At 43.2% G+C, this 25,127-nt stretch overlaps 1 protein-coding gene across 1 annotated transcript; it reads right to left on the bottom strand.

Moving 5' to 3' along the window:
* Positions 1-2,259: 2,259 nt before the first annotated feature.
* pafah1b2 (platelet-activating factor acetylhydrolase 1b, catalytic subunit 2) lies at positions 2,260-22,565 on the bottom strand. The gene is made up of 6 exons (XM_068054008.1): positions 22,420-22,565; positions 12,242-12,440; positions 9,534-9,623; positions 5,776-5,892; positions 5,400-5,522; positions 2,260-4,376 (listed from the first exon to the last, which is right to left on the bottom strand). The coding sequence occupies exons 2-6, from the start codon at positions 12,320-12,322 to the stop codon at positions 4,098-4,100; spliced, it is 690 nt and encodes a 229-aa protein (XP_067910109.1). The 5' UTR covers positions 12,323-12,440; positions 22,420-22,565; the 3' UTR covers positions 2,260-4,097.
* Positions 22,566-25,127: the final 2,562 nt, after the last annotated feature.

Genomic DNA, 25,127 nt, shown 5'->3' on the forward strand with positions numbered 1-25,127 from the left:
AGGTTTCCCACTGCTAGTTTAATCTGTTATGTGGCAAGCTAAGCAGAAATAATATATATATATATATATATATATATATATATATATATATATATATATTTAATAGAGTGTTCTCAGGTACATTAAACCCCCCGAATGCTCAACTTTCAAACACAAGAATTGACTCAATGCACACTTCAGCCCTTTGGAAGACAGTACGCCAGAAAACTTGGGACTTCACACCCATTAGCCATTCAGAAAAATAAATCCAAGTGGGAAAACAAACCCTTTCATTGAAATAACCCTCTTCTCTTTAATGCTTCATTACTGTTCAATTGGAATACTCACAGGTTATTTATTTAGGTCAAGCAAATTGCTACACAACCTTTTCTTTAGAATTCAGGGTAAATGTCAATGCAGAGCACAATTTTTCTGTAAAACCCTCTCTGACACCAGACCTGCCCTTAAGTAATGATAGGATTTTAAGTTGCATTGTGTAGATTTTACACACAAAAGAAAAAGCATTCACAATGGTATAATTTATCAGAGTTAAAAGATGTCCCAGTGATTCAGGCTGTTTAAACAGGACACCCAATTATTGGACACAAGGAATTCACAGGGCTCATTTCCAGTCAGGAGAACAGTTATTTATTGAAAGGAATTGTTTAATCAGGTTTACTTTCCAGTATAAATGCAGCCCTAACTTCATCCCTCTGTTGTGGAATGAAAGTGTTTTTTTTTCATATATATTTTCTGTGCATCAGTGTGTGTAGGTCTCTTACCCGACTTATCCCAACCACAGAATCTGAATGTACTGTTCCCATCCAATCTTATGTATAAATCCTGATCCACACTAAATATTGTTGGACAAGCTGTGTTAGGACTTCACTGGTTTCACCAACCGTTTTCTAGTAGAAATTCCCTTTCGACCATTCTTAGACAAATGGCCCAATTTGTACTGTAGCCAGTCATCACTGTGTTGGGCTTAGTCCAGTGCATTCTGCTTCTACCAGTCAGTAACCATTTCCAAACGTGTGGAACACAGGCGCTCAATTAACTCCACAGTGATAACCCACGAGCAGATGATGGCACTGACCGACTAATTGCGCCACTTCATGACTGTAACTTGCAAGATTCGGCCAAACATGTCAACCTACGAACTGAAAAGGGGGCTGGAAATTCCAAAAAATGCACAAACATAAAAAGTATAAAAGGCTCCTGTGCAATGTGTCAGATCCGGTGGCTGCGTTAACAGATCATATCAGCATATCACTACTGCAGGCATTTCAGAATGCAGACAATTGTGCAGCATTAATGGAGTAAACAGCCAGTGCTAATACTGGATGATGTGTACATTTCAAAATGGAATGATGTAGCTAGATCGCTGTTGAGTTGCATCACTGCAGCAGCATATAGAATCCTGCAATTCACTCCATGCAGCATATTGGTGTCAGGGTTCCTCTATCAAGTTCAGAATAGCTGTAGTTTTTGCTGAAAGGATAATATCCAAATCAGGATTTATATAGAGGATGCAAGAATTTTCTTAAAACTTGTTAAGCAAAAAAGAAATGACTGGTATGAAACATGTTTTTCATGCAACTTCAGTCAGCATGAAGCTCACTATTCTGACTGCATTTACACAGGGAAAAAGCTTCACTACTTTGACCAACAGGTACCCCCTCCTGCAATTTTGTTCTCCCAAAGACCAAGTTGCATTCAACTTCCTCAGGTTACGATTCCAGTCCTGGCGCATTAATCATTTCAAACGTGGATGTTGGTGTGTTCCATGCTGCTTTGCCAAGATAATGTCAAGAGCAAGCACTAAGCTAATACAGATAGAGGGACTGGTCTAAATTGCTTTGTGAGCCAAGTCATTAACTGATATTGAATTAGTGTTTGCAGCTGATGGCAAACTAATAGCCAATACATTTATAAAAGCGTATCAGAGTGAACAGCAATTCAAGAGTTACTTCAGAGTCGACTGGCTTTGTACTTTACTCTTCAGCTGCCTTTGAATAATGTGATGTGGCTGCCACTGTGCATGTGTGGTCCAATGTTCACTAAAGGCACAATCAAGGGAACCAGGTGGAAGTTCAAACAAGAGATCAGATGCATAGTGTGATAAAGTTCTTGCAAAGTAAAGTTTGGGTGAAGTGATTACCCTACACAGTGGGGGCACTAGCATGGAATGGGGAGACAAAAATTCAACCCTCCCTTTACTCTACTCAATTGCCGATGCCTGCAGGGACTCCTCTCTCTCTCTCTCTCCTTTCCCTCCCCCACCACCATCTCATCCCCTCACGTACTGCTATTACTTGCTCTTTGGCTAATGCTAAAAGTGTGGTGCGGATGGTAATCTGGGAATAAGGCACCCACTTCACCTGCTTTAATAGCAAATTCCCTGGTGGGAGCAGCAATTGAGGTAAATGGGGTTAAGTTACAAACAAAAAGAAAACCCTTCAAAATTGGTACAAATAAAAGATTAGCTGCTTCTGACAAGTAAGCTAGTTTTTGAAGCAGGTTTCACATATTTATTAAAACAGACTATAATGCAATTTCCTCACACAAAATCTTCCCTCTCTTTCCTAAGCTTCTCTCAGCAATGAAAGTCACATAAATAATCCCACACACATTCTAGGTGGTACTTGACATCCAGCAGGGCGTTAATACTATGTCCCTTTCCTTGTGACACTGGTTTCACAGCCGACCTGGCCACAAGCCAGCATAGCTGGTCCTATTTAGCATCAGGTGCCATGACACTCAGCCCAGGTTCAGAAGGATATAACACAAACGTTTCTGCTCTGAGGGAACGTAAACTTCAATGGCCAAGTCCTACCTTTCACTGCGTTAGCCAACTCCCTCTCCCTTTTAATTAACGGCAATGTTTCTTATTTCTTTGGTGCGGTGTTGAATGACGAAATAAGTGACTGCATGAGTTAATGTAACAGCAGCTTTACTGCTCTGAAGGAATCAGAAATCTTTACCCTGTGTAAAGCCTGGCTCCATGAGAGGGCAGTTTAAAGATATGTCATAGGAGGGGATTGGGAAGTTTGATGTAAGTAATGGCAGCCTAACGGCAAATCTGCACCCACAATTCTGATTCTGTGCTAATAAACTGTGTGACGGTACAGCCACGTCACCCAGGCATCAAGACAGGGAGAGCTCACTCGCCCACCCAATTCCTCCAAGCAGTACAAGCTCAGTGAAACAAAACATAGAAAAGGGAGTAAAGACAGTAAATAAAACAATAATTAAAACTGATTAAAGACTCACTTTGTGCTCCATTCTAGAAGCACTCTCTGTGCCGGGTTACTGACTCTTGAAGAAAACGGTAGCAAAACAGGATTTTCCGTTGCAACATGCTGATGGGTAACCATGGAAACAATTTGCCTTTCCAACTCAAATATATAAGTTATATTAAAAATTTCAAAGTGGAAACATAAAGCCGCCCAACGTCACATAACGTTATAGAATGTAGGCAACATGTCAACCATATTCACCAGTGGTGAATCCAAAATGGTGAAAAGACACCAGGTACTACACTCTCACTACCACTAGAGGTCACCACAGCTCCTTAATGCAATATTTACAAAGTACTATAGACAAAATTAATTCCCTGCAGTGGAATACCTGTACAAGCATCATTTTTTTGTAAAAAGAATATCCGTACCATACAACTAGCAACACTAATTTCTGTGGCCACAATATCTATGCTTAAAAGAGAGAGATGGGTGTAAATGGGGATTCTCCAAATCAGCTATAAAATCAATGGGGAGCCACATGTTGTTTTCGCTAATATATGGAGACCACTGGCTAATTACCGCAGACACACACTACGATGTTTAATATGAATGCCCTTATCATGCCCAATGACAGTAAAAGAACAATGTATATATTAGCTGCACTGTGTATTTCAGATGTAGACTAATGCTTGGACTGCTTTGCTATGGAATATACAGCGTCCACTTCACAGGTAACCCTGCACTTCAAATATTGAAACAAACGAAGGTGCCTTTACTCAGACGCTCCTGACAAGGGTATTGCAGGATTCTATATGTAGCGCTGGTCAGATCCCAGTTTAAAGAGGTGGCGAGGACATATTAAGGATTTGGATCCAATCATGCCAGGGTGGCTTGTTTCTCCTCAGGTGTCTCCTCCAGCAGCTGAACGAGCAGTTCATAGACAGGTTTGCAGACTTTGGCATAGCCGATTTGGGTGAGGTGCAAGTAATCGAACATATCATGGTGCGAGATGGTGCCATCGGAATGCACAAACTCAGCGTCGACATTCAGGAACTGCATATTAGGAAACTTCAAGAGGGACCTTTTCAAGAGGAGGTTTACCTCCGTGTTCTTCTCTCGCAAAGGATTGGGCTTCTCACCACGAGGCAGGAGACCCTGAGAGAGAAATATCACAAGTAAAATACAAGAAGCTAAACAGGAATTTCCATCTCCCCTGCTTCCCACCCCCCCCCCCCCCCCCACCCCCCACTTTTGAGAGTAAGGCTCTCTCCTTGTTTATTTTTTCATTGCTAATTTTGTGCTCAAAGGTTGGGATGTGCATACTGGGAATGGCTCATTGAGTACACCCAGGTCAGAAATAGAGTAAAGCTCAGACTACTTAATTCTACCTACTGCCGAGGGAGTGGGGGGAGTGGTGGGTTGAATTAATTCCATGCTATGGGTTCATGGGTGCTAGGAACAGGAAGGAGATGATCCTCCGTTTAGTAGTTTATTGTCCTATTTCTCTTTCTTGGGTCTCTCTGTGCCACACATCATCACAGACAAGAAAGCAGGCAACAAATTGCTCTCAGGCCTTTGCTGATGCTGCTCTGGAGCCAGCATGGCCCAGGGATGGTGCTTCTTCTGCTTTCCCCTCCTTTACTGTGGGCAGGTGCCAGGTATCCTATGGCACAGCAGAGTTTGCACAGGTGACTGCAGAAGCATATCCTTCAAATGGCAAAACGCTGGCAATTCTGCAACATGCCACACCATGTTTCTTATTTGATTCTCTGTGCACTACAATCAATTACCAAGTGGAGAGAACAGAAAATTAACCAGGACTCCTGTTCTATAACCAGCTGCCAGGAGATGTATGCTCCTGGTCTAAGGTGACTTACCCACCTCCAAGGCAGAAGCAGTCACATTTTGCTCAGTACCCACCCCAGGTGATATGGGAATTCACCTTATGAGGAAATACTTCAGTCACAAACTCAAGTCCTACCATTCTGTTGATTGGTGAACAAACAATTGTCCTACCACCTTGTGGATTAGTAACCCATTGATGGACCAATCCACCGTCCTTCGGAGCAAAACGGTAATACAGCAAACAAATGCATTACCATCCCACTCTCACAGAAAGGAAACTAAAGACAAAAGACCAAGTTATATACAGAAACAAAATAAGTAATCAACTCTTACCAAAACTACTACTTTGGCCTGAGGCTGTCGTATGTTAATGAGCTGCACAATAGCCTCGATCCCACCAACTACTTCTTCAGCAGTGTGTTCGTGATTGTTGGTCCCCACCCAGAGGACAATTACCTGCAAGCAGCTTGGATTATTACTAGATCCTAACATTTAACTTCATTTTTATTTTATATTAAAATAATCTTGCTAACCAAAAAGTTGAACTTTACATCTACTGATTATTTCCATCTGATAGTTTAGCAGATGAACAATTCAGTAATATAATTTGTATGGATAAATACATCAGAAAAGGGATGTAAACTCTACAAATAATTCCATGCCTAGTTAGATTGTTTTGAATTGGTAGAAACCATTTCTCTCCCTCTACCTTGGGTTTGATGTTTTCCAGTTCTCCATTCTCGAGCCTCCACAAGACATGTCTTGTGGTATCTCCTCCAATCCCAAAGTTAAGCGCATGCAGTGGGGAGAACAGGTCCCTCCAGATCTATCCAAACAAACAAAATCGCACACAGTTACCCTGCTAGCCTTTCATCAACCTAAATCAGATTACACAAGATCACTCCAGACTAGATTAAGCTCAACTTCCTATGAAATGAATGGTGGTGGATAGTCAAACTAATATATTAAACAAATGTTTGTAGTTATCATTAGGATCTCCTTCATTCATCAGATAATAAGAGGAAATCAAAGTTAAAGCAATTTACTGTTCCACACACATACAAATGGCAATATTGGAGCTTGTTTGAGAGGGGGAAAAATATACAAATACCCCTGTGCCAGATCACTCTTCAGTACCTAATGAGACATATTTCCTCTTATTTAAAAACATAGCTGAATTCTCACCTCCCCAGGTTCCCCTCACTCAGATCATGATCGCTGTTTGTTACAATCTCCAGCTGTTAGATGCCTGAGAGAGTAGCCCAAATGGAGGGGTGTCACTGCTGGGGGAAGGGAACACTCTTGTCTTTTTGTACCTGGCATCAGCAATGAACAAGTCCTGTTCAGGTGCATCACAGACAAAGAAAGATTCCTCTGCATCATCCAGCAACGAAAGACATTCTGGAAGCCTTCACCCCAAGGCCAGAACATCACTCCTGCTGAACCTATGTGGCACTTTATTTCCCTTTGCTGAGTGAGTCTGTCAAGCCAGTGCAAAAACTATTGGCTGCTTTGAATGGTGGTCTAGAAAATAGATTAAGATTGCCCAAATTCAAGGCACTTTTTTTTTTAATCCCCTCATGGGATGAGAGTGTCGCTGGCAAGGCCTGCATTTGTTGCCCATCCCTAGTTGCCCTCGAAAAGGTGGTGATGAGCTGCCTTTTTGAACTGCTGCCGTCCATCTAGTGTAGGTACACCAACAGCGCTGTTAGGGAGGGAGTTCCAGGTTTTTGACCCAGCTGTTGGAACTGTTAAAGAGAGTGTTTCATCCAATTAATTGGGGCTGAATTTTAACCCAGGTCTCAGAAGTTAAAGAACATGGTTCTAGCCCTCTGAGTCACTCAGTGCCACAGGGATTTTTTTTTTTTTTAAAAGTCTTTAGATTTTGCCCAGATTTCTGCCTGTTTAGTAATATAGATTAAAATTTGCTTGAATGAGCAAACCTCTCCAGGCCCCTATGAACTTTTTAAAAATTTAAAACGTATGCCCCTTCGAATCTATGGGCAGTTCCAATATACAGAATCATAGAGTCAGCACAGAACGCCTCTTCTATTTGCTTTGCTTACCTCTATCAAATGCAAAATAGAAGCTTTTTGAAACAATACCATTTGCAGTATTGTTTGCTTTTAGATTCACATCAAATTTCCAGCCTGAGCATCTGGAATCCATTGTCTAAGTAATGGACAACACCGAAGATTCCTGGGAATCTCTCTGATGAAGTTTTTTTTTATTCATTCATGGGATATGGGCGACGCTGGCCAGACCAGGCCAGCATTTATTTCCCATCCCTAATTGCCCATGAGAAGGTGGTAGTGAGCTGCCTTCTTGAACCGCTGCAGTCCATTTGGGGTAGGTACACCCACAGTGCTGTTAGGAAGGGAGTTCCAGGATTTTGACCCAGCAACAGTGAAGGAATGGCGATATAGTTCCAAGTCAGGATGGTGTGTGACTTGGAGGGGAACTTGCAGGCGGTGGTGTTCCCATGTACTTGCTGCCCTTGTCCTTCTAGTTGGTAGAGGTCGCGGGTTTGGAAGGTTTGGAAAGTTACATTTCCTATATAAAGGATACAACACCATGCTGTGACACTGATGGACAGCAAGAGGGAGACAGAAGCGGATACAGCACAACAACAACACTGAATGCTGTATGAAATGGAGGTCACGACAGTTGCTGTGTGCAAGGGTTAGTAATAAGCTCTATTCATATGTTGAGGACATCCTTGATCCTGATCATAGCAGAACGGTAGTGGTTATGTGGGTGCACCAAGGAGTGGTTGTGTTACTGGACTCATAATTCAGAGGCCAGGGCTAATACCCCAGAAACTCAAGCTCAATCCTTACCCTTGCAGTTTGAGAATTTAATTCTTATTTTAAAATTTGGAGATAAAAAGCTGGTCCCAGTAAAAGTACCCATGATGCTGTAGGATTGGTGTAAAAACCCATTTGGGTTAATATCCTTTAGGAAATGTTACATATGAACATACGAATTAGGAGCAGGAGCAGGTCACTTGGCCCTTCGAGCCTGCTCCGCCATTCAATGTGTTCATGGCTGAAGTGATTACTCCACATTTCCACCTACCCCCAATAACCTTCCACCCTCTTGCTTATCAAGAATCTATCGACCTCTGCCTTAAAAATATTCAAACTCTCTGCTTCCACCGCTTTTGAGGAAGAGAATTCCAAAGACTCACGGCCCTCAGAGAAAAAATTTCTCCTCATCTCTGTCTTAAATGGGCGACCAAGTTTGAGATTCTTCCACAAGGGGAAACATCCTTTCCACATCCACCCTGTCGAGGCCCCTCAGGATCTTATATCTTTCAATCAAGTCGCCTCTTACTCTTCTAAATTCCAGCGGATACAAGCCTAGCCTGTCCAATCTTCCCTCTTAAGACAGCCTGCCCATTTCAGGTATTAGTCTAGTAAACCTTCTCTGTACAACCTCCAACACATTTACATCCTTCCTTAAATAAGGAGACCAATACTGTACACAGTACTCCAGATGTGGTCTCACCAATGCCCTGCATAGCTGAAGCATAACCTCCCTACATTTGTATTCAATTCCCCTCGCGATAAACGATAACATTCTATGATAACGATATAACGATATATAACGGTTAACCCTATGACTCTATTAGTTTTCCTAATTATCTGCTGTACCTGCATACTAACCTTTTGCAATTCATGCACTAAGACACCCAGATTCCTCTGCATCTCAGAGCTCTGCAATCTCTCACCATTTAGATAATATGCTTCTTTTTATTCTTCCTGTCAAAGTGGACAATTTCACACGTTCCCACATTATACTCCATTTTCCAGGTATTTGCCCACTCATTTAACCTATCTACATCCCTTTGTAACCCTCCTTATGTCCTCTTCACAAGTTACTTTCCTACCAATCTTTGTGTCATCAGCAAATTTAGCAACCATACCTTCGGTCCCTTCATCCAAGTCATTTATATAAACTATAAAAAGTTGAGGCCCCAGCACAGATCCTTGTGGTACTCCACTCGTTACATCTTGCCAACCAGAAAAGGACCCATTTATGCCTACTCTCTGTTTCCTGTTAGCTAGCCAATCGTCTATCGTGCCAATATGTTACCCCCTACACCATGAGCTTTTATTATCTGTAATAATCTTTGATGTGGCACCTTATCAAATGCCTTCTGGAAACCTAAGTACAATACATCCACTGGTTCCCCTTTATCCACAGCACATGTGACTCCCTCAAAGAACTCCAATAAATTGGTTGTCTTTATCCACTAATGACTCCAGTCCCACACCAATGTGGTTGACTCTTGACTGCCCTCTGAAATGGCCAGCAAGACACTCAATTGTACAGCCACCTTCTCAGGGGAACTGAAGGTGGGGCCTTGACAGCAATGCCGACATCCCAAGAATTAGATGGAAACAATAAGATAACAATGTCACTGGCATTTGACTGGTAAAGGACAATCAAGAGCTCACTTACCTCATACTGTTGCAGAAGCTGAACCATGGAGTCTCCTACAAAAAGGACATCGGGCTCTTTGTCCTTACAGTCCAGGACAAAGCGGGTGTGCTGCAAGTGGAAAAAATCTAATTGAAACCTGCACAGTTCTGCTCAACACACAAAGCATCAAAATGATTTCAGATAAATGTACTAGACTCGATGGGGCCACCTGCATTTTTCAAAAATCAACAATCATTCAATCTATCCAAGAGCACTTTTGGAAGTTCTCATTTGTATGGGGTGGAGAGAGTGCGGGGCCCGGGTGGAGGGACTCCTATGCGTTCGAAGGAATTATTGACATTCGAAGAAGGGAACAGATTGGGCGGCGCAGTGGTTAGCACCGCAGCCTCACAGCTCCAGTGACCCGGGTTCAATTCTGGGTACTGCCTGTGTGGAGTTTGCAAGTTCTCCCTGTGTCTGCGTGGGTTTACTCCGGGTGCTCCGATTTCCTCCCACATGCCAAAGACTTGCAGGTTGATAGGTAAATTGGCCATTAGCAATTGCCCCTAGTGTAGGTAGGTGGTAGGGAAATATAGGGACAGGTGGGGATGAGGTAGGAATACGGGATTAGTGTAGCATTAGCATAAATGGGTGGTCGATGGTCGGCACAGACTCGGTGGGCCGAAGGGCCTGTTTCAGTGCTGTATCTCTAAAAAAAAAAAAAAAAATTTGTACATTTTTTTTCCCTGTGTGTTGATTATTGACGAAAGAATATCCTGGGCTTGACAAAAATCAATGCAGACATCACAAAATAGATTGAAACTAAGGCGGCCCTGTCTGAACTCATCCTTCCTATTACAGCCTCTCGCTGCTCTTGAAATGAGACCAATGTTCTGGCTTCGATCAGTATCTTTAGGATAGACAAGGATCAGTGGTGAAATAAATGGCTATAACAGGATACAAAGGATTGATGTGGGAACAGAGAAGGAATAATTAGTGGGAGTGATAAATACAGATATTTCATGTAAGCTAACATTTTGTTTTGCACTTCAATACTATGGAGGGTGCCGCTCAGACTATTCAAGGCAGAGGACTTTTTTGCATAGTTACAGCCTATAGTTTCAAACTAGCTTCTCAAACTCCCACCATACGACCTCCTTATAAACCTCTGGATTACAGTTGGCATTAAGGGCATTTTTAAAGTACATTTGTACCCAATGAAAACTGAACCAGGGCAAGTCACATTCACTTCACCTTAAACCCTCCGAGATCGAAGATGAACATATTTAGAGATACAGCACTGAAACAGGCCCTTCGGCCCACCGAGTCTGTGCCGACCATTAACCACCCATTTATACTTCTTTTGGGCCTCCTTATCTCGAGAGACAATGGATACGCGCCTGGAGGTGGTCAGTGGTTTGTGAAGCAGCGCCTGGAGTGGCTATAAAGGCCAATTCTGGAGTGACAGGCTCTGTCACTCAGACCCATTTATACTAATCCTACACTAATCCCATATTCCTAATCACATCCTCATCTGTCCCTATATTTCCCTACCACCTACCTACACTAGTGACAATTCATAATGGCCAATTTACCTATCAACCTGCAAGTCTTTTGGCATGTGGGAGGAAACCGGAGCACCCGGAGGAAACCCACGCAGACACAGGGAGAACTTGCAAACTCCACACAGGCAGTACCCGGAATTGAACCCTGGTCGCTGGAGCTGTGAGGCTGCGGTGCTAACCACAGTGCGCCACTGTGCCGCCCAATATTGGGTTCTGACTCCTTGCAATACCCACTGCCAGGACACAGGGTGGGTTTAAGCACCACCTCTCAAATGGTGTAGGCTGTGGGCATGTCGGAGCATCTGAGGATGCAGCTTCACAATGAGTACTGCACACCCCCTGGCTGTTGACTCAATCCTGCCACATGTCCCAAACAATGTTCAGTCATCATCCTTTTTGAGGAGCTTCACTCGATATAACAACATGGAAGAAAAGAAGAATTATTCACAGTAGATCAGAAATCTTGCTGCACTTTTGAGTAAGACCTACACAGAGATCTGGGTCCAGTCATACACACTTGATGGAATTTGCTCATTAGACCTGCAGCAAAAACTCCAATCTACCATGGGGAATGACACTAGATCAGAAAGAAACTGGATTTATATAGCGCCTATATCATCAGAGGATATCCCAAAGTGCTTCATAGCCAATAAAGCTCAACCTGTTGCTCCTACATCCTTGGCTTTTCAAAGAAAAAAAGCATTAAAAAATGACTTTATTTTAAACATTCACAAGTCAGAAATCCAGTGTTCTGCTGCATGTTGATACTTGGGAGAGATCGATGGAGCTCAAAGTTTAAATCTCCGAGCTGCTTAATTTGCAGATCTCAGTGTACAGACTCACCAAAGGAAGGTGGGGGGGGGGGGGGGGGGGCAGGGGAGAAATGGGGGGAAAAGTCAAAACAGGCTACTCTTACCTGCAAGCGAGCAGCACAAGCATTATCAGGTCGAGGCTTGGACGCAGATCTGTTGCAAAATGTGCCTTACCCAGTAGTTTTCACTTAGTCACTGTTTTTTGTTCTGGATGCTGGGGTGGGGTTAGGGGGGGCAGGAGGGGGTGAATTTAATGCAAGAAATCAGCCTGCAGACTTAAACATTTGAAAGTCTTGTTATTATTAGTGTGTTGAACAGACCCAGCCTCATATGGGTACCAGCTGCTATAGAAGCAGCTGGGCATTCTTACCAGTGATTTCCAGCGACCGTCTCCCTGGACATCCTCTGCACAGAGTGGGACCGCAGCGGAGTTCAAGCCCTCTTGGCTCATAGTTTCCCCAGAGGTGGTTTCCAAAGATGAACACCAGGAACAAAGTAGGGAGCAGTGACTCTGATGTGGAACCAGCACTCAAAGCCAGTGTTTCGGTCTGCTTCGGTTAAAAACAGGTCTAGAAAGGAGACAAGAAATAAACAACAACTTCAGATTATAACCACTGTTCCCATTTCCTCGTACAGCAGGCGCTGTAATGGTTCTGCTGTTGCCACTTACACCTCCTCTGGACCAATCTTTTGTTTCTTTATTGTCCCATTACTGCTCCATTTTGCTTTGTACCCCATCATTCCTTCAGTTATTTAATCACTCCTCTGCTCTCCACCCCATCACAGATCTTCCCCTTTGTTCTTTCACCCCCCTCCCTTTTTCCTTGTTTCTGTACTTATTTATAAATGTTAAATCTCCAACTTCGCCTAGTTCTGATGAAGAGTTATCGACCCAAAACATAGACTCTGTTTCTCTTTGCATCTCCCACTTTGATACCCATGATAACAGTAACCCCTGTGGTAAAGGCCTGCTACCCGACCCGAACCCGATGACATGGTTCGCGTCAGGTCGGGTTGCACTTCCTGGTCCGGCATTCGGGCTCAGGTCTGACACCCTCTATCACAGGTAAGTGGCTCCACTGTTAATTTAATTTTTGGACTAGAAAGGTGGTTGAGTTACAGTTATTTTAACCTTGTGCAGATCAACAACAAAGTGAAAAACGGAAGGCAAGTTAACTGATGCTCGGGTCGGTTGCAGGAAAAAAATGGAAGGACTCAGGCCGGGTCGGGCTCGAGTCGGATGTGGTTCTGTTGGGCTCAGGTCGGGTTTTTTTTTTTGCAGACTCGAGCAGGCCCTCACCCTGTGGGATTATCTGAGATACAGACCACTCCATTATGAACTATAGCAGATACATTCAATTGTATTCAGCAGTATTGGGATAGTATCCAGGCACCTGCTGGATTCAGGAGGTGGGCAGTCCCAGCTTAATTAGGTATCCTTTTCAATAAAAAAGCCAAAGGTGCAACAGTCTGAGTCTTGGTTGAACCAACATTAAGCAAATAATGCAGCACTCCCATCAATTAATTTCATCCCAATTCTTTTGCCCATACACAACCCAGCAAACACTGATTTTATCTTTTATAAATATCCCTCGATAAACCTCAGCTCATCCAAACTCTGCTGCTGGACTGAATTTGCACCAAGTCCCGTTCTCCTATTGCCCCTTTGCTCACTGACCTACATATAGCTCTCAGTCTGGCAAAGTTTGAATTAATTCTCATTTTTGTTTTCAGGTCCCTCTAGGGCCTCATCCCTCCCCATCTCTGTAACCTCCTCCAGCCCGACAATCGTCAAAGATCTCTGCGCTCCGCTAATTCTGGCCTCTTGAACATCCTCAAATTTTCATCGCTCCACCTTTGGCAGCCATGCCTCCAGCTGTCGGGGCCCCAAGTTCTGGGACCCTCCCTAAACCTCTCTGCCTCCTTCTCCTCCTTTAAGGTGCCCCTTAAAACCTATCTCTTTGACCCAGCTTTCGGTCACCTGTCCTAATATCTCCTTATGTGGTCCGGTGTCATATTTTGGTCGAAACGCCTCTGTAAAGGCTTTGGGACATTTCACTCTGTTAAAGGCGCTATATAAATACAAGTTGGCATTGTTGTTGATCCCAAAGTCATCGAATTATTTGTAGCAGCAGTGCGATTTCCATTCACCATACCAGCCATCCTTGCACGCTAAGCAAGATTGCAAATCTGCTGCCAAATATGGGCAGCTCATACCATCTATTTATAGCCACTAGGAACGGGGACAATGTCATCTGAACAGATGTCCTGTGGGAATCAAAGGGAGACTCTCCATCCCATCAACTGGGTTACACTGAACCCAACTCCAAGAGGTGAACTGACAATGTGCTTACCCACTGTACCAGTGATCTCAAGTCCCTGGGTTTATTTCAGATGTCCTGCAACCCATAATCTAAATATACATCCAAACTTTGGATCAGAAACATTTACTGCCCGGAAATCTCAGCCTGCACCGCACTGGCTCGTAACTATTGTCTAAATTAACAACCGTCAGGGAAAATAACATTTCATCTCTGATCTTATTCCACTGGTGAGTTCCTGATTAGGATTATGGCAAGAGCATTCAGCACAGACACCATTCATGAATTTACTCCTCATTTCAACCACTTCAGCACGTAATTCTTTTTTTTTTAACTTCATTCATGGGGATGTGGGGGTCACTGGCCAGGCCAGCATTTATTGCCCATCCCTAATTGCCCGAGAAGGTATTGGTGAGCTGCCTTCTTGAACCGCTGCAGTCCACGTGAGGTAGATACACCCACAGTGCTGTTAGGAAGGGAGTTCCAGCATTTTGACCCACCAACATTGAGGGAACGGCGATATAGTTCCAAGTCAGGATGGTGTGTGACTTGGAAGGGAAGTTGCAGGTGGTGGTGTTTCCATGCATCTGCTGCCCTGGTCCTTCTAGTTAGTAGAGGTTGCGGGTTTGGAAGGTGCGGTCTAAGGAGCCTTGGTGCATTGCTGCAGTGCATCTTGTAGATGGTACACACTGCTGCCACTGTGCGTCGGTGGTGGAGGGAGTGAATGTTTGTAAATGGTGTGCCAATCAAGTGGGCTGCTTTGTCCTGGATGGTGTCGAGCTTCTTGAGTGTTGTTGGAGCTGCACCCATCCAGGCAAGTGGAGAGTATTCCATCACACTCCTGACTTGTGCCTTGTAGATGGTGGACAGGCTTTGGGGAGTCAGGAGGTGAGTTACTCGCCTCAGGATTCCTAGCCTCTGACCTGCTCTTGTAGCCACGGTATTTATATGGCTACTCCAGTTCAGTTTCTGGTCAATGGTAGCCCCTAGAATGTTGATAGTGGGAGATTCAGCGATGGTAATGCCATTGAATGTCAAGGGGAGATAGTTAGATTCTCTCTTGTTGGAGATGGTCATTGCCTGGCACTTGTGTGGCGCGAATGTTACTTGACATTGCATTTGTGTCAATGCTCCTAAACATGGGGGTGGGAAGAAAAAGAAATAAATCACTCAATGTTAATCGTTCTGGTGACCCATGCCGGAAAAGACACACATGAATGTCAAGTAAGGAGACCGTTGGGCTGGGTTGCGATGCACCCAACAGTTGAATAGCCCAATAGCACACATTGTCTACACTTACATGTGAAGAATGGAGACTTGGGCAAGGTGTGGGGGATGGGCCAGCACCTATGGAACTGTACCCTTGTACCTTTAGGAAAGGAGACAGACTTTCCAACTGTCTATCCTTCCTAAATTTTCACAACTGTCTCCTTTTCTGTTTTTTTTGGGGGTGGCGGTGGGGGGGGCGGGTGGCTTCGTAACCAAAAAATTTTTTTTGCTTCAGAATCTCACACTGCTCAAATAGGTGGGCCCTTTACCTGCCCAACATCTAGATGATGTGTAGTGAGCCTCGGGATTAAACACTATGTCAGCAGACCAGTTTACCTCATGCCCTTACTTGATCTTAAATCAACTTCAGAAGGCAGACCAATAAACAATGGCTTAGGCAAATAAACTTGGGCCTAGGTTTAAGCATTGAGTGAGTGTGACCATGAGCAGTATCACACAGGAGGCTTACACTCTCGCCTCAGAGTCAGAAGGCTGTGGGTTCAATTCCCATTCCAGAGACTTGAGCACAAACTCTAAGCTGACACTCCAGTGCAGTACTGAGGGAGTGCTGCACTGTTGGAGGTGCCATGTTTTGGGTGGGACATTAAATGGAGGTCTCATCTGCTCTCTCAGGCAGACATGAAAGATCCCATAGCACTATTCTGAAGAAGGGGAGTTCTCCCACGGAGACCAAGCCAATATTTATTCCTTATCCAACATCAGTGAAACAAATTATCTGGTCATGATTACAATGCTGTTTGTGGGAGCTTGCTGTGCACAAATTAGCTCCCACCTTTCCTATATTACAACAGTGATTACACTTCGAAAAATATTTAAATTGGCTGTAAACTGCTTCGAGATGTCCCAAGGTTGTGAAGGGCGATATATAAATGCAAATCTTTCTTTACAGGCGTACCTGTTCTTTACGCAGAAGACAGAGAGTAGTAAACAGCAGCTAAGATAAATTTTGCCAGCTCTTTCAATTTAGCGTACACACCCATTACTTATTTCTTGTTTCGAAATGTAATACCTCACATTTAACTACAATAAATTGCATTTGTCATTCTGCTAACAGACCTGTTAAACCTTGGACCATCAGCAAATTGAGATCTTGCTGTGCTGAGGTGCAGATCATTTATATACAGAGAACAAAAGCACTGACCCCTTGGCTGCACCACTTTGAGCCCTTCACCAGTCCAAGCAGCACCTACCTGCCCTAACTCCGCCTCCTGTTAGCAAACCAGCTTTCTGTCCACGTTACAACATTTCCTCCGACACCATATCCCAGAAATATTCCAACAAGGCTTTTGTGAAACATCTCAAACCTCTTCTGAAAATCATTTAAAGTCACAGAATTTCCAAAAGGCCATCACTGAAAAAGTCCAACTGAGCAGGCCATCCTCTCAGGTAGCTTGTATTTGATGCTTGCAACAAGGCCACCAATTATCCTGCCCCCTTGTACTTTTACTGAACAGAGAAGGACACTAGGACCCCGGGGAATCTGCTGGAGATTCACTATCATTGGTATTCGGTCTCAGATTTTCCTGCCTGCAATAAATTCCGGTCATAAGAAAGTCAAGGCGCAACAGAGGAAAAATAAAAATGAGAGATACAGAAGGTGGAGGGGGGTGGGGAAGCAGGGGGGGGAAAAAAAAAGGTGAAACCAGTCAAGAAAAAATAAAGATATTCAGTCCCTCCTCTACACATCCACCACAATGTATAGTATTTGTACACACAGGGAATGAATTCAGCTACCTACTGCCATCCTCTTGTGCTGCATGGAAAAGCCAGCACTAAAGAACAGCAGAGACTATAAATCACGGATGGGATGCTGGCTGCTGCACTGCAGTGTTGAAAGAGGTCAAGAAGCAGAGCACAAAAATATAATCAGATGCCATGCTGTTAAGGTCTTGGTCACTGGGTCAGGTGGCATCATTTGCACAAGTGCGCTGGCACATTCCCTGAGGAACTGGGTGGGCAGCACTTATCAAAACACACAAGTGATGAGATACAACAGGGCAGGAGACACACCAATAACTGCTGACATCACGACACAACAGCAACGACCTTCTCAAAGACTGCTGCAGATACTATAAAGCAAGAATTCTTTTGCTTCCACTGCTCGTCAGTGAATTAGTCCTCAAGTTTTTTATTAAAAATTCTTCGTTAAACAGCTAGCTGCCATTTTGTACATTCCACAATTTTTAACAATTCTAAATTTTATTTGAGCGACGCAGTGGACAAACCGCGATCCAAAATATACATCATTCTGTTTTAAAATCCCACACTCAAAACATTCCACGTCTGTCTCCATTTCAGATTTTAATGACTATTGTAGCGATTGTGACAAGCCAGAACAATGTTCTGTATTGACACTAAGCTTATTTAAAGTTTTGGTACCAGTGGACTGTTCACACTTATACCAATAAGCGTTAATAATGATTACGTTGGTGCGGATGTTGTTGCTTATAAAAGGAGTGGGATATTTGAGCTGGGAAATAAAACATTCCCATTTTAGGCACCCTGGATTCCCAGGGCGGCTACAGCATAGCTAGACACAAAGTAAAATTCTACTCTGCCCCAACAATGGGTCTGCTTCAGTACAGAGCTCCTTACTGCGCCTGTGTGACTTTTCCCATGTGTGGCCTCCGGAGTGAGATTGTCAAATTAGGGGCGGTTTTGTTCTGTAAGCTTGTGGCTGACAGAACTGAGCTGAGACTGATATACGCATTTCATGCAGGTCCTTACAGCCAGCCGGCAAAGGGGCCTTCCAGGCCAGATTTCATCCCAGCACTCAGAGGTGAAAGACCAGTGCTTGACCCATTCTGGCATCCAGACCAGTCTGTTCCTTGTGCACTACCCTGATTTCATTGCCCAAAACTGCTCTTCCCACCACGAGGGACAGTCCTGCAACTAACAGTATTCATCCCAAAGCTCAAAATGCAACCCACAGACAGAGCCCAAGTTTAGATTAGATTAGAGATACAGCACTGAAACAGGCCCTTCGGCCCACCGAGTCTGTGCCGAACATCAACCACCCATTTATACTAATCCTACACTAATCCCATATTCCTACCAAACATCCCCACCTGTCCCTATATTTCCCGACCACCTACCTATACTAGTGACAATTTATAATGGCCAATTTACCTATCAACCTGCAAGTCTTTTGGCTTGTGGGAGGAAACCGGAGCACCCGGAGAAAACCCACGCAGACACAGGGAGAACTTGCAAACTCCACACAGGCAGTACCCAGAATCGAACCCGGGTCCCTGGAGCTGTGAGGCTGCGGTGCTAACCACTGCGCCACTGTGCCGCCCTTTAGCAGGGCAAAATCTGTACTGTCGTGTTTATCTCAAATTCAAATGGACAATCGTATTACAATTTCACACATCCACCAATGTATTGTAGCAAAGTCCCAGTGCCGACTCTGTAGTTGATGCCTCACTAACACACTGGAAGCTGCAACAGGTCAAAACACCCCATGAAGAGGGTAGCTTATGGCTTAGCAACATTGTGCATGGGATTTAAGGTTCTCCGAACAGAAGCTTCATTTTATACAGGTATCAGTAGGATGCTCAGTCTTGGAGCTGCCTCTTGCTTTTGTCTGACAATTGACTTATCGTGGAAACAACACGCCCATTCTTGGGCTACATAGCCCACCGGAATCATTGCAACTTTCCATCCAGACAGATGGGCGAATTGCATTCGCTCTGCAGCAGAGCGATAGGACGCAAGTCAGCACAAGTAACTCCCTCATACAGCAAGTTTACAGCACAATAAAACTACCTGGAGACATCACTTCCTTGCAAATAGAGGAGTGAAAAAAACAAAAAGGGACTGGCATGGCTCTCAGACACCTCCTAGTGGGCAGTTTGAACATATCGAGTGTCTCCCCTTTCCCCCACCACAACCCCTTTCTCAGTTTTCTTGACACCAACCGGAGAAAAACTGGGAACTTGACTGTACTACTGCACCAGAGAAAATGTGGAAAATATTTAAAAACCTAGGTTAGGGGGTTTATGATTGAGTTGCTATAAGGCACTATGAGGGGTGACTCCTTACAATATTTTAAACACACACAGAGCCTGACCTCCACTCAACACCTCCCTCTTGGAGGCATCTCCAAAGCTTCCAATCCATTATGGAGGAAATCAGGAGCTTGGATCTACATCTGCTCTCAGCCCAATTACTTTATAACACACTGATTTCATGCTTTTTAAACATACACTCATTGGAAAATTCTCCACATCCCCACTGTTTAACACACATATTTCAAAATCAGGCAATGATAATGACAACAGGTTTTGGTTGGTGCCTTTTACCAAGTGTGGAGTCTCAATCTTCAAGATCTATAAAACATCGAGAGGCAACTCACAGTAATGAGCCGTACTGTACAGTAGCTAGAAACCTTGAACACCATCCAACCACACTTGGTTCCACCATCTTGCCAACCCTCCCATGCTGCAGCATCTGCACTGATGAACATATCGACAGAGCTGCCGAGGATTTAAAATTAAAATGCTAGACTGGAAAAGTCACCATCTGCTCATGTACGTTAAGAAAGAAATTCACACACATACTTTTGCACCGTCAGTCTTGAACAAGATATGAGATGCAGGAAGGTGCAATTTTTACAATTCATTTTCAGGAAAAATATTAGTATGTTGGACCTCCTAACAACCCACTTGGAGCACTGTGCGTAATACTGGTCTCTTAAAAAAATATATAGAGGCAGTGGAGAAGGTGCAAAAAAAGATGTACAAGGACAATTCCAGAACTGTGAGGTTACAACTATCAGCAAAGACTGATCTGACTTCTCAAGGGCCAAAATCCTGGAACTCCCTTCCTAACAGCACTGTGGGTGTACCTCCACCACATGGACTGCAGCAGTTCAAGAAGGCGGCTCACCACCACCTTCTCAAGGGCAATTAGGGATGGGCAACAATTGCTGGTCTTGTCAGCAATGTTCACATTCCATGAATGAATAAAAAAAATGGGAGAAGGTTCACATGGAGCATAAACAACATGGACTGAATGGTCTGTTTCTGTGCTGTAAATTCTATTAAACACCCGCTTTTGCCAAATTCAGTTACTCATTCACCAAAGAACAGAAATTATTAATATAGGGAGTCATTTTCAGTTCCAGCGTTCAGGTTGCCGACTGGCAGAGTTAATTGCTGTCACTTTATACAATCCACCCAATTCTCAGTCATTGAAAGTGAAACTCAGGCAGGTTCTGTAAAGGGAGGGTAATCCACACCATTGGTTTATTGCCTAAAGTGTGAAATTAAAAATTACTCCCATGATCTCCATCCTCACTGGGTGGAAATGAAGTCATCATACAGCCTCTTCCTCCAACACATTTTTCCCCCAGGACTTCAAACCCATGAACCAGCCTGCCTCCCTCAGTTCCACCTTCCACATACAGTCTTCAGACTTCTCAAAATTAAGCTTGGCATCATCCAATCGTCACTCCTTGATTTAATGGGGTTTTCTTGCTGACACTTTTCAACCTTGATGTTGTCCTGCACAGTGTGTCTTGGGCCTTCTCTTAGGGCTCTCAATTAAAAACTGAACCAGAACACAAAAGAGTTGCAACATCCCCTCACAAGCATGGCGGACATTCTGAATCCCCTTGTCTCGAGTGGCATATTTGTTTTATTCTATGGGAATGAATCCCTAGAATTAAACCAGGGCATTTACAAAAAGGACATTTCACTTCTCTCTGCCCTATTCAAAAATTAAGTTAGGAAGAATTGTTACTCCTATATGTTTTGGTACTGCGTTATTTTTGATTTTATGAACATTTTAATTAGACAATTAATGTCCCTGATCTCAAGGGAAATGCTTTAGTGCAATTGCTGTGCCTGGCAATGCACAGAAGCTGAATCGAAATGACACGGACTGCTGAATTACCCCAGGGTTAACGATGATCTGTGTTAATCCAGCTCTGTCACTCCTATTGGGCTCATCAGCCCCCCTCTTAGTGATGCCACTGTTTAAACAAAAATAATGAAATATGAAAAAAAAATTTAAGGTTCTACTAAAGAGTTTCATATTTAATTGGAATCCTTAATGATGACACAAATATTTTAAATTTCAATAGCAAACATCCACTTTAAACAGTATAAGTGAGCACTTTATCCAACCTTGTCAGATTTCACCAGACCTTGAAACAGGTAACAATTTATTCCCAAACAAAAGTAATAAAGTATAGAAAAGATGAAAACTTGCACTATCTTTAATTTTTAGTGACCTATAAAATTATTTCATTTACATATCATGGCTTCATAAAGAATATTAGTGCCGGGCAATGAAGACTTTCCCATTGTGAACACCCTGAATCAATGTCAAAACACCCTCAGATCAGGTACAGCGAAGTAAAGTTCCCTTTACTCTGGCCCACCAAATGCCCAAGATCCAAACCGTAGCATTTTCCAATTTCCCCATACCAACCATACTGCGGCCACTCCTGAGGGAGGTAGATTATTTCCCAAAATATACCCATGTCCAGTAATTTTCATTTCAGGATTACAAACCAAGGCTTTGTCTCAAAAGAAAACAATAAGAAACCCAGACAAGAGGTGTTTATTTGGGTGGCTACTCCTTTGACTGGCTCTACCTGCAGACATGTTACACTGCATTCTTCTCACCCAGCACCAATTTTTTATTTATTTCTGAAATGGTCTGCCTCAGGAACCAGCCAGAGAGCACAGCCTGCGAGAAAGCAGGGATGCTGATGCACAAAATGTCGACAGATTCACACAGTTTATAGGGGAGAGTTCTGCTTTCTTTTCTTAAAAAAAAGACGTAACAATGCTACAGAATTAGAATGTGCATCCTGCATTTGCAGGCCATCAGCATCAGGTATTTGGTCACAACTGGAAAGATCAGCTACATTTTTAAGAAGGGGAGGGAGCCCTACAAAATCATAAGATGTATAGAAAGATGCTACCTGCACTGGAGGAAAGGCAGGGTTAGTTGCAACTGCTGGTTCCCTCCGTATCCACTTGAATCTCCTCGTTTCTTGAGGCTTTTCCTGCTCTGCAACAAATGTATCCAAGCCCCCTGGAACCACAGCATTCCACCAACTTCCGCCTGCGCCTGTCAATCAACCAGCAGAAGTCCCGCCTCTACCCTGCCTTCCTATTGGCTGCAAGCGCACCACCCCATTGACCAATCAACAATCACTCTTGCTTGAATTCTAACGCATGATTGGCTAACCCAGCTGTCAATCACTTTGTGGCCCGGGCCTGCCCCCTCTGCGCATGCGTCACCTGCAGCGCCCTCTGGCGGTGCTGCTGAGGAGTGAATCTGGGGACTGGAAGGCCATTGAACCCAAAGGAGCTGCTCGCAATCAGAGCTTTTAAATCCTCGTCACTTTTGTCTAAAAATATAACTTTATCATTTTGAAAATAAAATGCAGATTTGTGTGCATAGGGAGATATTTAAAAAGTGTGAATGCTGCTAAATTGGGAAAGAACAGAGCAACCTTGTGTGCAATGTTTGTTGGCAGCTGTGCCATCAACTGCCAAGGCCCTAAGCTCTGGAATTCCCTCCCTAAACCGCGCTGCCTTTCTCACCTCCTTTAAAACAATCATCAAGACCCACCTCTTTTACCCTGCTTTTGGTCAAGTGCCCTAATACACGGCTCAGTATCAAATGTTGTTTGATTAGTCTCCTGTGAAGCACCTTGGAACATTTTACTATGTTAGAGACACTATGCAAATGCAAGTTGTTGTTGTGAGACCTTTCATCAGAATCCAGAGTTCTCATGGAGCCAATGGACTCCAACATTTCCATTTATTTAGATGGTTTTCTCATGCTTTGTGATCATATAAAAACTCACTGTTGTAGGAGGTGTCTCTAGCCTCAACAGTGGTGACTTAACCCGCTTTCAAAAAAAAGCTATCTATAACTTGTGTATGTTACATGCTCTTCACCATTCTGTCATGCCTCTAGGACAGTGGTTCTGAAACATTTCTGGTTGAAGGACCCTTTTTCAAATCAATTAGTAATCATGGACCTCCCATCTAAAATTACAATGCTCATAATACCTGGGTGAACTAACATATTACCTAAATATTTAAAAAAAACTCTCTTGAACAAGGCTGAATTCATCTGGTGCCCACCACCAGCCTTGGTAACTGCAGGTCTACCTGGCGATTTCCCTGGCACTCTCAGTGCTCCTCCATGGTCACTCCAAGTTGAGACTGCCAGCACAGTCTGTGCAGCACATGTGGCAGCTGCACTCTGCTCCCACCTCCTGGGTCGCACCAAGCCCACCTCTGGCCACTGCTTGTTCGCAAACTGCTTGACTATTTTGCAGACCCCCAGGGCTCCGTGGACCCCGGTTGGAGAAACACCGCTCTAGGTAGCACCTTGATAGAATTTCTCCATTACAAACTACCTGTTATGCAACCACACCTGCAACGACCCACCTCTTCCACTGGAAGAAACATCTTCAGTCCCAGAAGCCGCAAATTCCCACAGCCACGCCACCAACAGCACTGATGCCTGCTGAGGGAAATTCACCCTGTCCTAACTGACCATGGTCAATGTCGCAGGAGATCTTCTAGTTTCGAGAGAAAAAAAACACAGCTCCATATGTTTAAATGGCTCTTCAATCTCTTTATGATCATAAATTTCCCTCCAGTATTCCATTGAGATTGACAATTCTAATGCTAGACCTGGGGTTGGCAACCTTTTATATCCGAAGAGCCTTCTTTAAAAAAAAAATGCCTAAAATAAAAACAATTGGGAACTGCAAGATGAATATTTCTAAACCAAGTACTTGTCAAGTTGCCAAGTGTCTCTGGTAGCATGCATAATTTGTATATGTAATAAATAAAATGCATGTGTTAAATTTATGTATTAATCAAAAAATTCAAAATTAAAATAGAACTAACTCTGAATTATCACTTTTTGACGTTTTTGCAATAAAAAACGATCTGCATATCTCCCAGTATATGCACGTTCAGGTTTTATGCATTAATTTGCATGAATTATGTATAAGAATGTTCGAAAAGAAAATGTAAAAATGAACCATATCATTTTAATGGAAAAACAGCACATTTCCGTTTTGAATATAAATGTAATAAGAAATTTACATATAAAACTGAAAGAATGCTTTTTGTCTTTGTGTTTTTAATAACAGATCTTGGAATAAACTGAATTATTTTTCCGATAATTTTGTCAGTAAAGTCATCTTTAAAACAAACTTTAACTTAAGATGTGTAGAATTAAGACAGTATTTTTGGGGATTGATGCTTGTGATTAAAAAAAAGCTTCTAAAAGCACATTCAAATTCCATTATCATCTCAGCTATATTATAAACAATAATGGTCAGACCCATAACTATTCCTCGATCAAAGGCATTATCTATAACCAGGGTGTAGCTATACCCACTCAAACAGGTTTAGTTAGAGCACAATGATGTTTTCCATTAAAATCATCATTTTAAACTGCAAAGTGCAGCATAAAGATTAGCCTTTTATCCCCACAATAAAAACATGGCTCTTATTTTTCTTGACTTAATTTTTTATTAGGCTATTTTCATGATAATGTGATCCAACTGGAAAAGATTCGGAGTCGCAGATGAGATGCACGAGGCTTTGGAGTCGTAGGTTGCAGACCCCTGTGCTAGACGGATCAGATTGTAAA

The sequence above is a fragment of the Heterodontus francisci genome, chromosome 22 (assembly GCF_036365525.1).
Source record: "Heterodontus francisci isolate sHetFra1 chromosome 22, sHetFra1.hap1, whole genome shotgun sequence".
In the NCBI taxonomy this organism is placed as follows: Eukaryota; Metazoa; Chordata; class Chondrichthyes; order Heterodontiformes; family Heterodontidae; genus Heterodontus; species Heterodontus francisci.

What these genes read in the sequence shown, in the direction of transcription:
- pafah1b2 (XM_068054008.1), bottom strand. Translation starts at nt 12,322, where the DNA reads ATGAGCCAAGAGGGCTTGAACTCCGCTGCGGTCCCACTCTGTGCAGAG. An exon ending in ACGGTCGCTGGAAATCACTG is followed by an intron (nt 9,624 to 12,241) that starts GTAAGAATGCCC and finishes TTCCACTTGCAG; the next exon opens with CACACCCGCTTTGTCCTGGA. An exon ending in AGGCCAAAGTAGTAGTTTTG is followed by an intron (nt 4,377 to 5,399) that starts GTAAGAGTTGAT and finishes TTTCTCTCTCAG; the next exon opens with GGTCTCCTGCCTCGTGGTGA.